Source organism: Myotis daubentonii, chromosome 1, assembly GCF_963259705.1.
Source record: "Myotis daubentonii chromosome 1, mMyoDau2.1, whole genome shotgun sequence".
Lineage (NCBI taxonomy): Eukaryota > Metazoa > Chordata > Mammalia > Chiroptera > Vespertilionidae > Myotis > Myotis daubentonii.
In genome coordinates this window covers 132,753,106-132,766,633 of record NC_081840.1, presented here as the reverse complement: position 1 = coordinate 132,766,633, position 13,528 = coordinate 132,753,106, and the positions used below count along the sequence as shown (strand labels likewise).

At 39.3% G+C, this 13,528-nt stretch overlaps 1 protein-coding gene across 1 annotated transcript in view; it reads left to right on the top strand.

Moving 5' to 3' along the window:
• The window catches only part of ST8SIA6 (ST8 alpha-N-acetyl-neuraminide alpha-2,8-sialyltransferase 6), a 151,209-nt gene that overhangs the window by 126,666 nt on the left and 11,015 nt on the right, over positions 1 to 13,528 (top strand). The window contains exon 5 of the mRNA XM_059660339.1: positions 12,704 to 12,848. Within this exon, the coding sequence (XP_059516322.1) occupies positions 12,704 to 12,848 (145 nt within the window). The remainder of the gene's footprint in view (positions 1 to 12,703; positions 12,849 to 13,528) is intronic.

Below are 13,528 nucleotides of genomic sequence, written 5' to 3'. Positions count from 1 at the left end.
ACATCACTTTTATTCAGACCACCCCCAAACCACTGTAATCTGTGCTCCTCATCTGTGGGGGTGCACATCCTAAAATACATACTAGTATCTCATTGTGTCACTACCATCACTAATACTTTCTCTTTTTTTCCTTTATTGATTAAGGTATTACATATGTGTCCTTATCCCTCTTTTGCCCCCCTTTGCCCTCACCCCCCCCCCCCCGGTGTCTCTGTCCATTGGTTAGGCTTATATGCATGCATACAAGTCCTTTGGTTGATCTTCCCCCCACCCCCCACCCCCTACCTTCCCTCTGAGGTTTGCTGGTCTGATTGATGCTTCTCTGTCTCTGGATCTGCATAACTAAGACTTTCAATTACTTTCCCTTTCTCATAGAAGAAAGTCTAATCATTTACCTTGTCTTGCTTATAAGACTTGTGCAGCGTCCCCCACCTAGCGCTCTACCTCCTGACACAGATAGCATTCTCTCACCATTCCTTTCTCTCCCTCTCCCTCTCCCTCTTCCCACTCCTGGCTTTTATTCTCCCTGTTCACTTCTTCTCAAACAGCCTTCACGCCTCCATCTCTTTCTCTTGCCTTGTCTGGCTAACTTCTACTCATCTTTTGGTTTTTAGCTTAAGCTTTATTTCTTCTCCGGAGCTGAGCCCTGACACCCTAAGTTTGGATTGGGTACCTTCCCAGGTGCTCTGCCCACAGTGCTGGCCCAAGTTCTGTCCTTGGGTTTGCATGAATGTGGAATTGGACTCCATTAAACTGGCTTTCACTATGCTTTATTCCTGAACCAGTAATACAAAAATGCAAGATAAAGGATTCAAGCGAATGGATTGTTGAACTCAGAGCAGCACCTAGTTCTATAGTTTATACAGTCCTTGGGGATATGTACATCCTGATACTTTGTGTGTGACTATCTTTTACCTTCTGTCTTCATCTCCTCTGCTTTCCTCAGGGTTTTCTTTTGGGAAATGAGTAAGGAGCCCAGACTCTAAACTGTGGGCTCCCTTCCTTCTATTGGTAAACATGTCAGTTTCAAAGGTCTATTCTCTTATCATAAAAGATGGTTCCCATTGGGCTACAGTGTCCCCTTTGCAGGTTTGTTTTTTCTTGTGCATCAGTGGATATAGCAAGCCCGGCACAGCCTAGCCTACATAATCTCTTTCTGGTCCCCCTTTGCAGTGTAGGACTGATGGCATGATGTTTCTTTCCTACTAGATGACAAGCTTTTCATAAGCATTCACTCTGTCTTTGTTGTTGTTGTTGTTATATCTCTAGTACTGAGGAAAGTAGTAAGAGCTTGATTTGCTGAATAAATGCACAAATGAATGAATGAATGAAATCTTCAATTTACCCTGCTCTATGTCACTAAACTTGGTTTCTGCCTCTGTCCTCTTGGTGCTTGCTGTTCATATCTGTTCTCCTTACTGTCTGACCCTATCTTTTTTCTTAAGAACTATCTTGGTTGGACACTGTTTCTTTTATGCATATAGTTGTGAAAATTCAGCACAGTTTGAAAATATCTCATCACAATTTACAAAATGTCTCAGATGTGGATATTTTCCCATGAAGGTGAGGGAGTTTACATATTTTGTGACAGTGGCTGTGGGGGCTATATTAGTAGCTTTATTCGCTCTGTGTATCTCTGTTATATGGTTTACTTATATATAATAAGGCAACATTTACAGGGAGGCTAGGCAGTGGTTAAGAACACACAGACATTAAGACTTGGGTTCAAGTCATGTCATTTACTAGCTGTGTGACCTCAGGCAAGTACTTTAGCCTTTCTGTTCCTCCGCTTCCATGTCTGCAAAATGAGGACAAAAAATAATGGTAATAATAGTGTTTTCCTCATAGGGCTGTGATGAAGATGATGTAAGTTACTATGTAAAGTGATTAGCAGAGTACTTGGGACATAGTAAGAGCCACACATGTGTTTGCTAATATGTATGCGTTAATATGCTTGAACTCAGGCTCATGTTTTGCTTTTCATTTTCCGATCTGAGCCTCTGTTTCATGGCTCTCTTTCTGGCCACTTTCTATTGAATGTTCTGTCTCTAAACCTGTGTTTCTGTGTGATCATGTGAGTGTTAGCATGTCTCTCTGGATATTTCATGGGTCTCTACATCCTGATACTTTGTGTGTGACTATCTTTTACCTTCTGTCTTCATCTCCTCTGCTTTTCTCAGGGTTTTCTGTCGGGTTGGGTTTCACTTTTATGTGTCTTTTCTTTTTCTTCTTTGTCTCATGCCGTGTTTGTTTATTTTCCCCCCCGGGGTTTGTTTTTTTTACAGTTATTTTGCTCCTTCTCTTTCATCTCTCCACTTCTTATCTGCAGTTCCCCATAATATAAGAACTAGCTCGTAAAAAATATTTTCTGAATTCGTTAAAGAGTTTCTGTTCTTTTCAAAATTTTAGAAGCTTATGTACACAGTATATTCTATTGTTCTTTGCTTACACAACCTTGTATTGATTTTCTGCCTTTGCAGTTCAGTGACCCTTTATGCCAGAAAGATTCCATGTTGCTGACCGTTCTTTCTCAAACACAGTTAACAAACCTTTAACCACCTTTATTGCTTTACTCTGAAGCATTTTTCCATTTTCTACTTCTTTAAATTGTGCTGCCCCGGGTGCAAGATGAGAACAGGGACAAAGTCTCTTACTCCTGGACATAGTCCCAGGGTCCAGCACAGAATGCTCTTGGTGGATATGTGTAAAATTAAGGAATTACACTGGGGAATGCTGAGGGTTAAGGGGAGACCGAGAGGAGCACCATGTCTCGGAGCCATTGTCTTACCTCCTGGCAGCTTTTGTTTATCCCCTATTCTTGTTATTTCACGTCCCAATGTCGGTAAGATCCCACAGGGCAGGGCCCATCTACATGTTATTCATATTTGTATTTAATAACTTATAAGTTGAAATCCTCATGACCTTGAACCAGGCCATTACTCAATGGGTGCTCAGTAAATATGTGCTGAATTGTTCTAGGCATTGGTCCGAGAGCTGTATCTGGAAATTACACAAGTTAAATCTAATTCCTCCTGAGTCCGTACAGTATTAAAGATAGCTATTGAATCTCCCTCAGCCTGTTCTTCACTGGTCTGGGCATTATCAGTCTTCATCTGTCATGGATTTCAATTCCTCTACCAATGCAGATGTTCCCTCCTGACAGGCCCTGGTTTCTTAATATACTTTTGAAAGCAAAGTTTTCATAACAAACCCAAGTTCACTGAGTGTAGTTTGAGCAACGCAGAGTAGGATGTCTCTCTCCACACTGCTTCCAGCCACTATTCTCTTAATTGTATTATTTCACATCACATTTGAATTTTAGTAAGCCAGTGCACACTGCTGAGTTATATCAAGTCAATTTAAAGCCTGCATATCTTGTTCACTTCTTAAATGGCCTCTGACCAGGGATGACGTATTCTCCATGTCCAAAACCAAGTGATTTTTCTCTCCCCCTTCCCCAGGTCCTCTCTGCAGAGCTGCGCACACAGGCCCACATGCAAGCACACACACTTACCCAGAGTCTGGCACTCACTGGGGCATGATGACTGTGCACGAAGGCTGTCTGAGGATCTTCTACATGGTGGTAAAGCAACATCTGCATGACATGAAAGACACTCTGAGCCCACAACTCTCTTACTTTTATTTTTCAATGTGTTTCCAATTATGAACTAGAGGATTCTAGAGAAATCTGTTAGGCAAGAAGATATGGTAGTTCAAACAGTAGCATTTTACTCATTTAATCTCCCCCATTCCATCCCCAATTCCTTTGTATGGAACAGTGCACACCATGGTACTTTGTAGGGCATCGACAGAGCGTGGGCTTTAGAGCAAGGGTTTGAATCCTAGGTTTGAATTTAGGTTTACCACTTACTATCTTATAATTTATGGGGGAGGAAAAGTAACTTTGCCTCTAAAATTCTGATTTCTTAATTGCGGTCCCTTTAATAAAAGATAGATTAACAAGTAAAAAACGGAATCCACTGATACATAGATCTCGTGTCTACATGGGAGGCACCCCAGGAAAGATGAGGAACCGTGCCCCCCCCCCCTCAGGTGGCTTAGAATTCAAATGTAAATAACATCCTAATAAGGAAAGGGGAGAGGGGAATGTAGGTTTTTTTACAGGTGAGTAAAGGATTTTTAGGAAAGATTAAGGTCCTAGAAGAATAGATGGGAGGTATACTATTTGTGACAAAGTCTGTCTTGGTGTGGTGTCGACTTCTCATCTCCTCTCTTGTGATCAGAGCCCATCTTCCCTGGTTGAGGAAACTGTTCAGCCGGGGATTTTGTGACAACTGAGCTCCTTTAGGCAGATAGGGCGAGTTCAGAGACACCCTCTTTCTGCATTTGCTGCCTTCTTAGTGCCTAGCGCTCAAAATAATGACTATGCCAAAGTGGCATATTTGGGGGTGGGTGGCATATTCTGCTAACCTTAAAATTCATCCTTATAAACCTTTCTTTTTTCTTCCTTATTAGATCATAAACACCATAAAGGCAGAGACTGAGGATTTTATTCACCAATGTATAGACAACACATCTCACAGTGCTTAACATCTTTTTAGGTGCTAAATAAATATGAATTAATGAATAATGTGATATGTGAGCTTTTATAGGCCTGAGTTTTTCTCAATTGTAAAATGAGCATCAACTGTACCTATTTTGTAGGGTTATTGTGGTGCTTAGATGAGATAATATATGTGTCCTTAGCAGGTAAGGACAATGCACTAAATAATTATTTGATACTGTTATTATCGGTCAATCAATGAATTATATAATATACAGTAGGGACAGAATAAAGCAAAAAAAGGGGGGGAGAGCAACAAGAAAGAGGTAGCTGGTGTATTGCTTGCCCTAAGCATTGTGGTTTTAATGAAGAAAAAGAAATTTGACTGTTATCGAACTGATTAGAGTGATAAATAAGTCCCTTGAATTTCTTACAGGGTTTATATTTTAAAACTCCTTTTCCTAGGAACCTTATTATAATCCTAGAGAAGGTCCCCCCAAAAGGTAGCCCTTTAATACTTGGAAAGTACCTGTAACCTCTGCCTCACAGCTCATTAGAGAGTCTTAGAGTTTGATAAACAGGAGCGATGTCTGTGCGCTCTGGGCTGGGGCAGTTAGTTGTTAATATTCAGAGTGTCCTATAGTGTGCTGCACACTATAAGCCTTACGCAGTCATTAATATTTCATGGAAATCCAGGAAGCATCCCATTTAGAACTAAGGAAGAATTTTGACCTGAGACTTTAAATGAATCGGGAAAACAAAACTAAAGATAAAAGAAAATAGCACCTATGCTATAAGAGAAAGGGAAATTTTCACAGTTTTAACAAAAATCCCTTTCTCAAAAGTAGATTTATTACACCAACTGTGATGCAAAGGTGATTTTTCACATGTGATTACATCTTTATAAATCAAGGTTAGATATATTAAGCCTGATTCTCCCAGGACCAACCTACTTCTTGAGAGTTAAGCACTTTTGAAAGTATGTGAACTGCTTTCAATTTTGGAACACAATGCAATGCAGAGGGTCCCTTTTCTTTCTTGGGGTAGAAAGGAGCATACAGTATTTACTTTTTGAAAGTGGATTGTATGGAGAAAGTATGACACAGGGAGGATTAGATCCTCATCAATCCAGAGGATCCTTTTTCATTTAACACTGGGGCACATTGGCCAGACCACTTGACATCCTTGATCTGTATCTCCTCCATGTAGAATGAGAGCTTTGAGTGTCTCCGTTATAAGTAGGGTTTGAAGCATTTACACGTCATATATATTTGCACCCTTTGAATTGTGTCTGGACGAGTTGTCAGCAAGGTGCTACCCGCATTATTTTTGGAACCACTGTGTTGTTGTGGTGCCATTATGGAAAGCATCCTAAAGGAAAAAGCTCAAATGAGGGTATTATGCTCTCACCCCCACCACCAACTACAACATATTCTAGTGTAAACTACAGTGCATTGAATGTCAAAAGACATCAACTCCAGTCATTTACAGCCTGTGTGCCTTGGTCATGTCACCTCACCTTTCTCAACATCAGTTTTCTCATCTCTAAAATGGGAATAATAATATTTTCCACCTCCCTGGCCGTTGTGAGATCAGATGAAATAACGGGTGTGAAAATGCTCTGGAAAGTGCACAGTGCTTTACAAGTATAAGGTTTGTGCATACTGATCTGGTTGAATATTTACTATTGTGGAAAGTGAAACCACACGTTATAGACAATGTAGGTGTCATGGTCCCAGTATGTCTTCTAGTGTCTTTTAGCTGCTGCCACAATGTACCATAGACTGGGTGGCTAATAAACAACAGAAATTTATTTCTCACAGTTCTGTAGGCTGGACATGTGAGGTCAAGGTTGGTTGGGTTTTGGTGAGAGCCCTCTTCAGGTCATTGATGACAGCCTTCTCAGTGGCAGAGAGCAGAAAAAGGAAGCAAGCTCTCTTGTGACCATTATAAGGGCACTAATCCCATTCATGAGAACTCCGTCTCATGACCTCATCTAATTCTAATCATCTCCCAAAGGCCCTATCTCCTAAAACCATCAAATAGGAACTAGGTTGTCAACATATGAATTTGGGAGGACATAAATGTCTAATCCGTGACCTTCTGCCCTCCCCCCCAAATCATTTCCTTCTCACACACAAAAATGTATTCATTCCATTCCAACAGCCCCAAAAGTATGTGTATATATATAATATAATATGTTTTTACTGATCTTTAGAGAGAGCAGAAAGGAGAGGGACAGAGATAGAAACATTGATGAGAAACAAATATCATCAATAGGCTGTCTCCTGCATACCCAGGCCCCAGAAGTCTTAAATATGTTCCAGCTTCAATTCCAAAGTCTAAAGTCCAAAGTCTCATCTACTAGTAAATGCCATCTAATTCAGGTGTGGATGAGACTTCAGGCACCATTCATCCGGAGGCAAAGTCCTCTCCAGCTGTCAACCTGTGAAAGCAAACAATTTTTGTGCTTCCAAAATACAATGATTAAACAGACATAGGATAGACATTCCTATACCTAAAAGGAGAAACAGGAAAGAAGGAAGGGTGACAGGTCCCAAGCAAGTCCAAAACATAGTACAGCAAACTCCATGAGATCTCTATGCTCAAGATAATCTTCTTTGTTTCCATGCTCTGCCCTCTGGACCCACTGTGGTGATGGTCCTGCCCCTGCAGCTCTGCTGGGCCTCCCCATCCCCATGTTTTTCGGTGGCCCTGCCTTCACGGCTTTGGACAGAGGCCACCTGGCCTGTTGAAAACAGGTCTTCCCTTTTGTAACTGAGGAGGCAGCCCTGTTGATTTCTGAATCCCCTTTATGGTCATTCTTCCCTTGTCTTGTGCTTGTAACCAAATAGCTCTATGATCCCATCCTTATAAAAAATAAGAAGCCCAACACTTTTCATTCATTCCTTCCCATCTCATTCCTCTTCAATTCAAATTGTTGGGTTTTATTTCCTACAGGTGTGGCTCCATGGTTCACACCCACCTTAAATCCATGGTTCACCCCACCTTAAATCCATGGTTCACACCCACCTTAATCTCTTTACCAAATGTAAACTAGGCCCCACCTTTAGTATTCTCTCCTGAGCATACTTTCTCATTTTTGCCATGTGGACAGGCTGAGAACTTACAAATCTTTAAATTCTGCTTCCCCTTTAATTGATAGGTCTGTCTTCAAGTCACTTCTCTCTTCTTGCATTTTAAGCAAGCGGGAAGAAGCAAGTCACTTCTTCAACATTTTGCTTAGGAAACTCCCCAATCCAGTATCCAATTTCATTGCTCACAACTTCCACCTTCCACAAAACACTAGAATTGTAATACAATTCAGCCAAGTTCTTTGCCACTTTATAACAAGGACTGAATTTTCTCTGTTGTTCAATACGTGTTCCTCATTTTCGTGTGAGACCTCATCAGAATGGCCTCCGCCAACCATATATCTACCAGTGTTTTTTCTGCTTAGGACCACTTAGGTTTTCTCCAAGAAGATAGAGGCCTCTTTTCTTTCTGAGCTCTCATCAGAATTGCCTTTACAGTTCTTTTCATGACAATCTAGACCTTTTCTAGCATGCACATAAAATTTCCAATCTCTACTTACTACCCAGATGCAAAGCCACTTCCACGTTTTTAGGTATTTGTTACAGTAACACCCCCACTTCTCTGTACCAATATCTCTTACTTAGGGTTTTATGGGAAAATAGAACCACTTGGATATGTATAGGTATACAAAAAGAAACGTATTATAAGGGGTTGGCTCATGTAATTATGGAGGCTGAGTCCTATTATCTACCGTCTGCAAGCTGGAGACCAGGAAAGCTGATGCTATAAAGTCCAGCCTGAGTTTGAAGGCCCAATAACTGGAGGGCCAATGGCCCTGGTCTGAGTCTGAAGATCTGAGAATAAGGAGCACAGTGACCAAGGACAGGAGAACATGGATGTCCTAGCTCAAGTAGGGAGCACATTTGCCCTCCGCTGCCTTTTATTCTATTGAGGCCCTCAATGGATGGATGATGCCCATTGCATTGGTGAGGGCAATCTTCTTTACTCAGTTTACTGATTCAAATGCTAATCTCTTCCAGAAATACTCTCACAGATGCACCCAGAAATAACGTCTTACCAGCTATCTGGGCATAGACTTGGCCCTGTCAAGATGACTTAAAATCAACCATCACATCTAGTTACTATCATGTCCTTCATTTCTTAATGTCTCCCGCTCTTTTCACACAAGAGGGGAAATTGCCATGCCCATTGTTGTGAACATATTTAATCACCAGTGATCAAAATCCACTGTTTTGGGGAGTGATGGTAAATGGTATAACAGACATAAAATTCTGTTTTGTTTTGATTGTTATGAGCAGCTCAGCTTTATACTAACACTGGTTCCTACAGGGACCTCTATCACATGGTGAGCTGGGAAGTGACCAAGAGCATACATTTTTAATTCTGCCACCGAATATAAAGGCTCAAATAGTCCCACTGGTTAGTGAAACAAAGCCGGCTTCAGAAATAACATTTTGAATAATTACTCTACAATTTTTTTCCTGGGAAGTTATATGAGTGATCAGGTGTTTAACTTTGATTTTTTATAGTGATTTCTTTAGAAGTGCAAGGGAGATGGTTAACCCAAACTCTGACACATCCATGCAATGGAATACTACTTCAGCAATAAAATGGACTACTTATACATGCAGCAATATACACAAATTGCAAAAAGCTTATGCTGAGAGAAAAAGTCTTTTTCAAAAGCATGCATACTATATGATTCTGTTTATATAGATTCTAAGACAGACAAAACTAATCTTTGGTAAAAACATCACAATTGTGGTTGCTTTGAGATAGGGGAGGACTGAAGATATACTGGGAAGGGGTATGAGGGAATTATCTGGGGGTTAGTAGTATTCTATATCTTGATAAAGGTGGTTGAGTAACAGGGGTATATGCATCTCTCAAAATTCATTGAATACACTTATGATATTATTGTATGTAACTTTTACCCCAAAATATAAACAAAATAACAGTATACATGCTGAAGTGTTTAGGGGTAAAGTGTACTGATACCTGCAATTTACTTTAAATTATAATACCTACAACAACAGATAAATACACAATAAGGCAAATAGAGTAAAAAGTTAACTGCAGAGAGTAGTTGGTGATTATTCAAGTGCTCATTGTCCAATTCTTTCAACTTTCCTGCAGTTTTGAAAATTTTATAATCAATGTTAAAAATATAACTTCAGAATAAAACCTATTAATATTTAAAAACCACAAAGGGTACTCTGGTTGTGTTTTGTGTGTGTGTGTGTGTGTGTGTGAGATGTAATATTCTTTTAAGCATTATCATTAGAGAAATTAAATTACTTGTCAAAGCTAAATGAGAATTTATTCCATTACCTTTTCTCAAAATGAAACCTAAAAGACATTTAAAATTATAAACATATAAGGATTTCTTTTTTTCAATTATAGCTTATAGTCAATATTATTCTGTATTTGTTTCAGGTTTATAACATAGTGGGAAGACAATCATCCTATATAATAAAGATATAATATGCAAATTAACCCTCATGCCCTCACAAGATGGCTACCTACGATCAGGCCAGCAGGGGGGTTCGTGAGGGATGACCAAATGACTGAACAAGCCAGCTGCGTGGGTCAATCAGGCTGGCGGGGGGACCATGAGGGGCAACCAGGCTGGTGGGGGGGGCAGTTGGGGGCAACCAGGCCGGCAGGGGGGCCAGTTACAGGTGATCAGGCAGTCAGGCAGGTAAGCAATTAGGAGCCAGTGGTCCAGGATTATGGGAGGGATGTCCGACTGCCGGTTTAGGCCCGATTCCTGGGATCAGGCCTAAACCGGCAGTCAGACATCCCCCAAGGGGTCCCAGATTAGAGAGGGTGCAGGCTGGGTTTAAGGGACCCCACCCCCAGTGCACAAATTTCGTGCACCAGGCCTCTAGCATACTTTATAAAGTGATCTCCCCAATGTCTGAAGTACTCACCTGGCTCCATACATATAGTTATTACAGTATTAGTGACTATATTCCCTATGTTATACTTTTTATTCCTGTGACTATTGGTGACTCCCAATTTGTACTTCTTAATCCTTTCAACTTTTTCATAATCTCTCTTGGCAACCATCAGTCTGTTCTCTGCATCTATGAGTCTGTTTCAGTTATGTTTACTCATTTGTTTTGTTCTTTAGATTGCATTTACACATAAGTGAAATCATAAAACACATAAGGATTTCCGAGTTGCAATATGGTACATGAATGCTTATGAAATTAAATTTATAATTAAAAGCTACTTAATATTATGTTTTGACTATACATCATTTCATTTTAAGTTGTATTTTCTTTTGCTGATCTCTAGGTTCTGAAATACAAAGAAAGATGATAAGCAAGTGATAGGATTCAGTTAAGAAGCATGTACTATTTTAAAAGAACTCATAAGAGGTTATTTTTGAAAATCTTCATTTCTGTGTACAAATAATATCACAGGAACTGACTTTTTATACCATGAGAATTATTAGAATGTAGAAAGCTTTGATTATAATTCAAAATGACCATGGCAGATTAGAATGTTGTATTTTTTCAAAGGGACAAAATTCAATAGGGACATGTACAAAAGTATACCTTTCAGGACAAACAAACAAACAAACAAACAAACAAAAACAGAAAAGGGGAATGAATCTAGGGTGTCAGCATTGCCCATAGTCAGCTCTGCTCACTGATTAGTCACTGTCCCCTGTGCTATGATTGGATCCAGCTTTCATATTTAGATAATATGGAGAAATAAGTAAAGGCTTAAAGAGGAGCAAGATGGCTAAAATTACAAAAAAACGACTCCTCCAAGGAAAATCTGAGAGAAGAGGAAATTCTATAAGACTCTTTAATATTAAAAAGGCCCAAGTTTTGCTTGCTTACCATTTTCAATTACATGAAGTGTTTTCCTGAGGAGATTCTCTGAAAAACTAACAAGGGAAATGGAGTTAAGTACTAGTTCGGTTGTTCAAATGGAATAATCTCTTGACTTCAAGGTTGATTAAAGTCTGGGATAATTATCAAGAGATGGTATGGGTTCTACGCCCCTGGAGAATTATGTAAATAAGCATAACATCAAGCCTGAGAGGGTGGGGGCAGACTCCGATGAGCCCTGCAAAGACCTTCCTGGGCCTTCATTCTAATGATGTTTCATTCCACAGTAAGAGTTTTGAAAGATAGCTTGGTACTGAGTTACAGTTTTTCTGGGTTTTCTATAAGGAATGGCAACTTTAATTTTGCTTCATTTAAAAATTCACTGTATTGCCCTAGCTGGTTTGGTCCAGTGGATAGAGTGTCAGCCTTCGGACTGAAGGGTCCCAGGTTCAATTCTGGTCAAGGGCATGTGCCAGGGTTGTGGGCTCGGTCTCCAGTAGGGGGTGTGCAGGAGGCAGCCAATCAATGATTCTTTCTCATCATTGATGTTTCTATCTCTCTCTCCCTCTCTCTTCCTCTCTGATATCAATAAAAATTAAAAATATATATATTAACAAACATTCACTGTATTAATGTATAGCATTGTTAACTATAATTAGCAGTACTACATTGTATACTTGAAATTTGCTAAGGGGTATATCTTAAGTGTTCACACACAAAGAAAGAAAAAATAATGACTATGTGAGGCGATGGCTATATTAATTTGCTTGATTGTGGTGATTATTTCACAATGTATATGCATATCAAAACATAAAGTTGTACACTCTAAATATAATTTTTATTTATAAGTTATGCCTCTGGAGCTTGGAAAAAAATCACTGTAATGATTCTTTTCTTTGAATTTGTCTCATAATAAATGATTGCATATTGCTTTGGTGACTATTTGTAACTGCACTTAATGTTCTTAATTTAGTTTCTGCACTTTATAATTATTACAGAATAATTATAATGTATTCTGTTATTTTTCTCTTTAATATTAGAACATTATCATTAGGAGGAAATTTTTATGTTTAAATCATTGACCTTCTTTGCTATTTTATCCCACCAACTCACCATTTCACCATCCAGGGCCAGTTAGCATGAAATGAAATAAAAATGTCATCTTTGTGAATGATTTCTCTTCGTTTGGAAAGTCAAAATGGAAAAAAATCCTTGTTTGCGTTTCCCATGGTAGTCTCTGTTTTTGGTTTCTCCATCTTATTCCATGGCTCCCTTTTATTGTTATATTTTTCAGGGCAAAACTTGCTTCCTGTTGTGACGCTGTGCAAAACTTCATTGTTTCTCAAAATAACACTCCAGTCGGGACTAACATGAGTTACGAGGTGGAAAGAAAAAATGCAATCCTAATTAGAAAGAGCATTTTTAATATGTTTCCAGTGGTGAGTAAAGATTTGTTATGGTTTATTTGTGTCATCGTTCCAGGTGAATTTTCTCTCACTTCAAGTTATAATTTATGATAATGGAGGAGTTAATGAATTAAAATGCTGTACTCTGTTGTATAAGATGTGCATAGTAGTCCACTTTAAAAGGCAATTTTGAATGCATGCTGGTTCTGCAGGGGATGGAATTTATATCTTAAAAGATAAGCGTTCCCACTTCTTGTGTCTTGATGACTCATCCTCGAATGAGATGAGGTACTTGGGCTCTCGGCATGGTAATTGCTGGGGCTTGGGAAGATGACCATTTCTCACCTAGAACAAGTTTCTTCCAATTGTCAGTTTGGGTGATTGAGTCAATTCCTTTATAAAGAACTCTAGGTTTATGCAGTTAATCTTTGGGAAGTAAATACGTAAGAATTATTGGTCACTAGACATAACCCCCATAGATGGATTTTTGCCTTGTGTGTTTACTGCTGGATCCCAAGCTCCTAGAACACTCCCTAGTACATATGCACTCATCACATATTTGTTAAATTAACTGTGAGTAATGATACAGTATCATTACAAAAAGAAATCAGTCCCTTAATATAAACCCAAAGTTGGGGGAAATTTTTGTCAGGAAGGACAGCCCATTGCTTAGAAACATACACTTTCCAAATTTTTTTTTTAAATTGAATTTT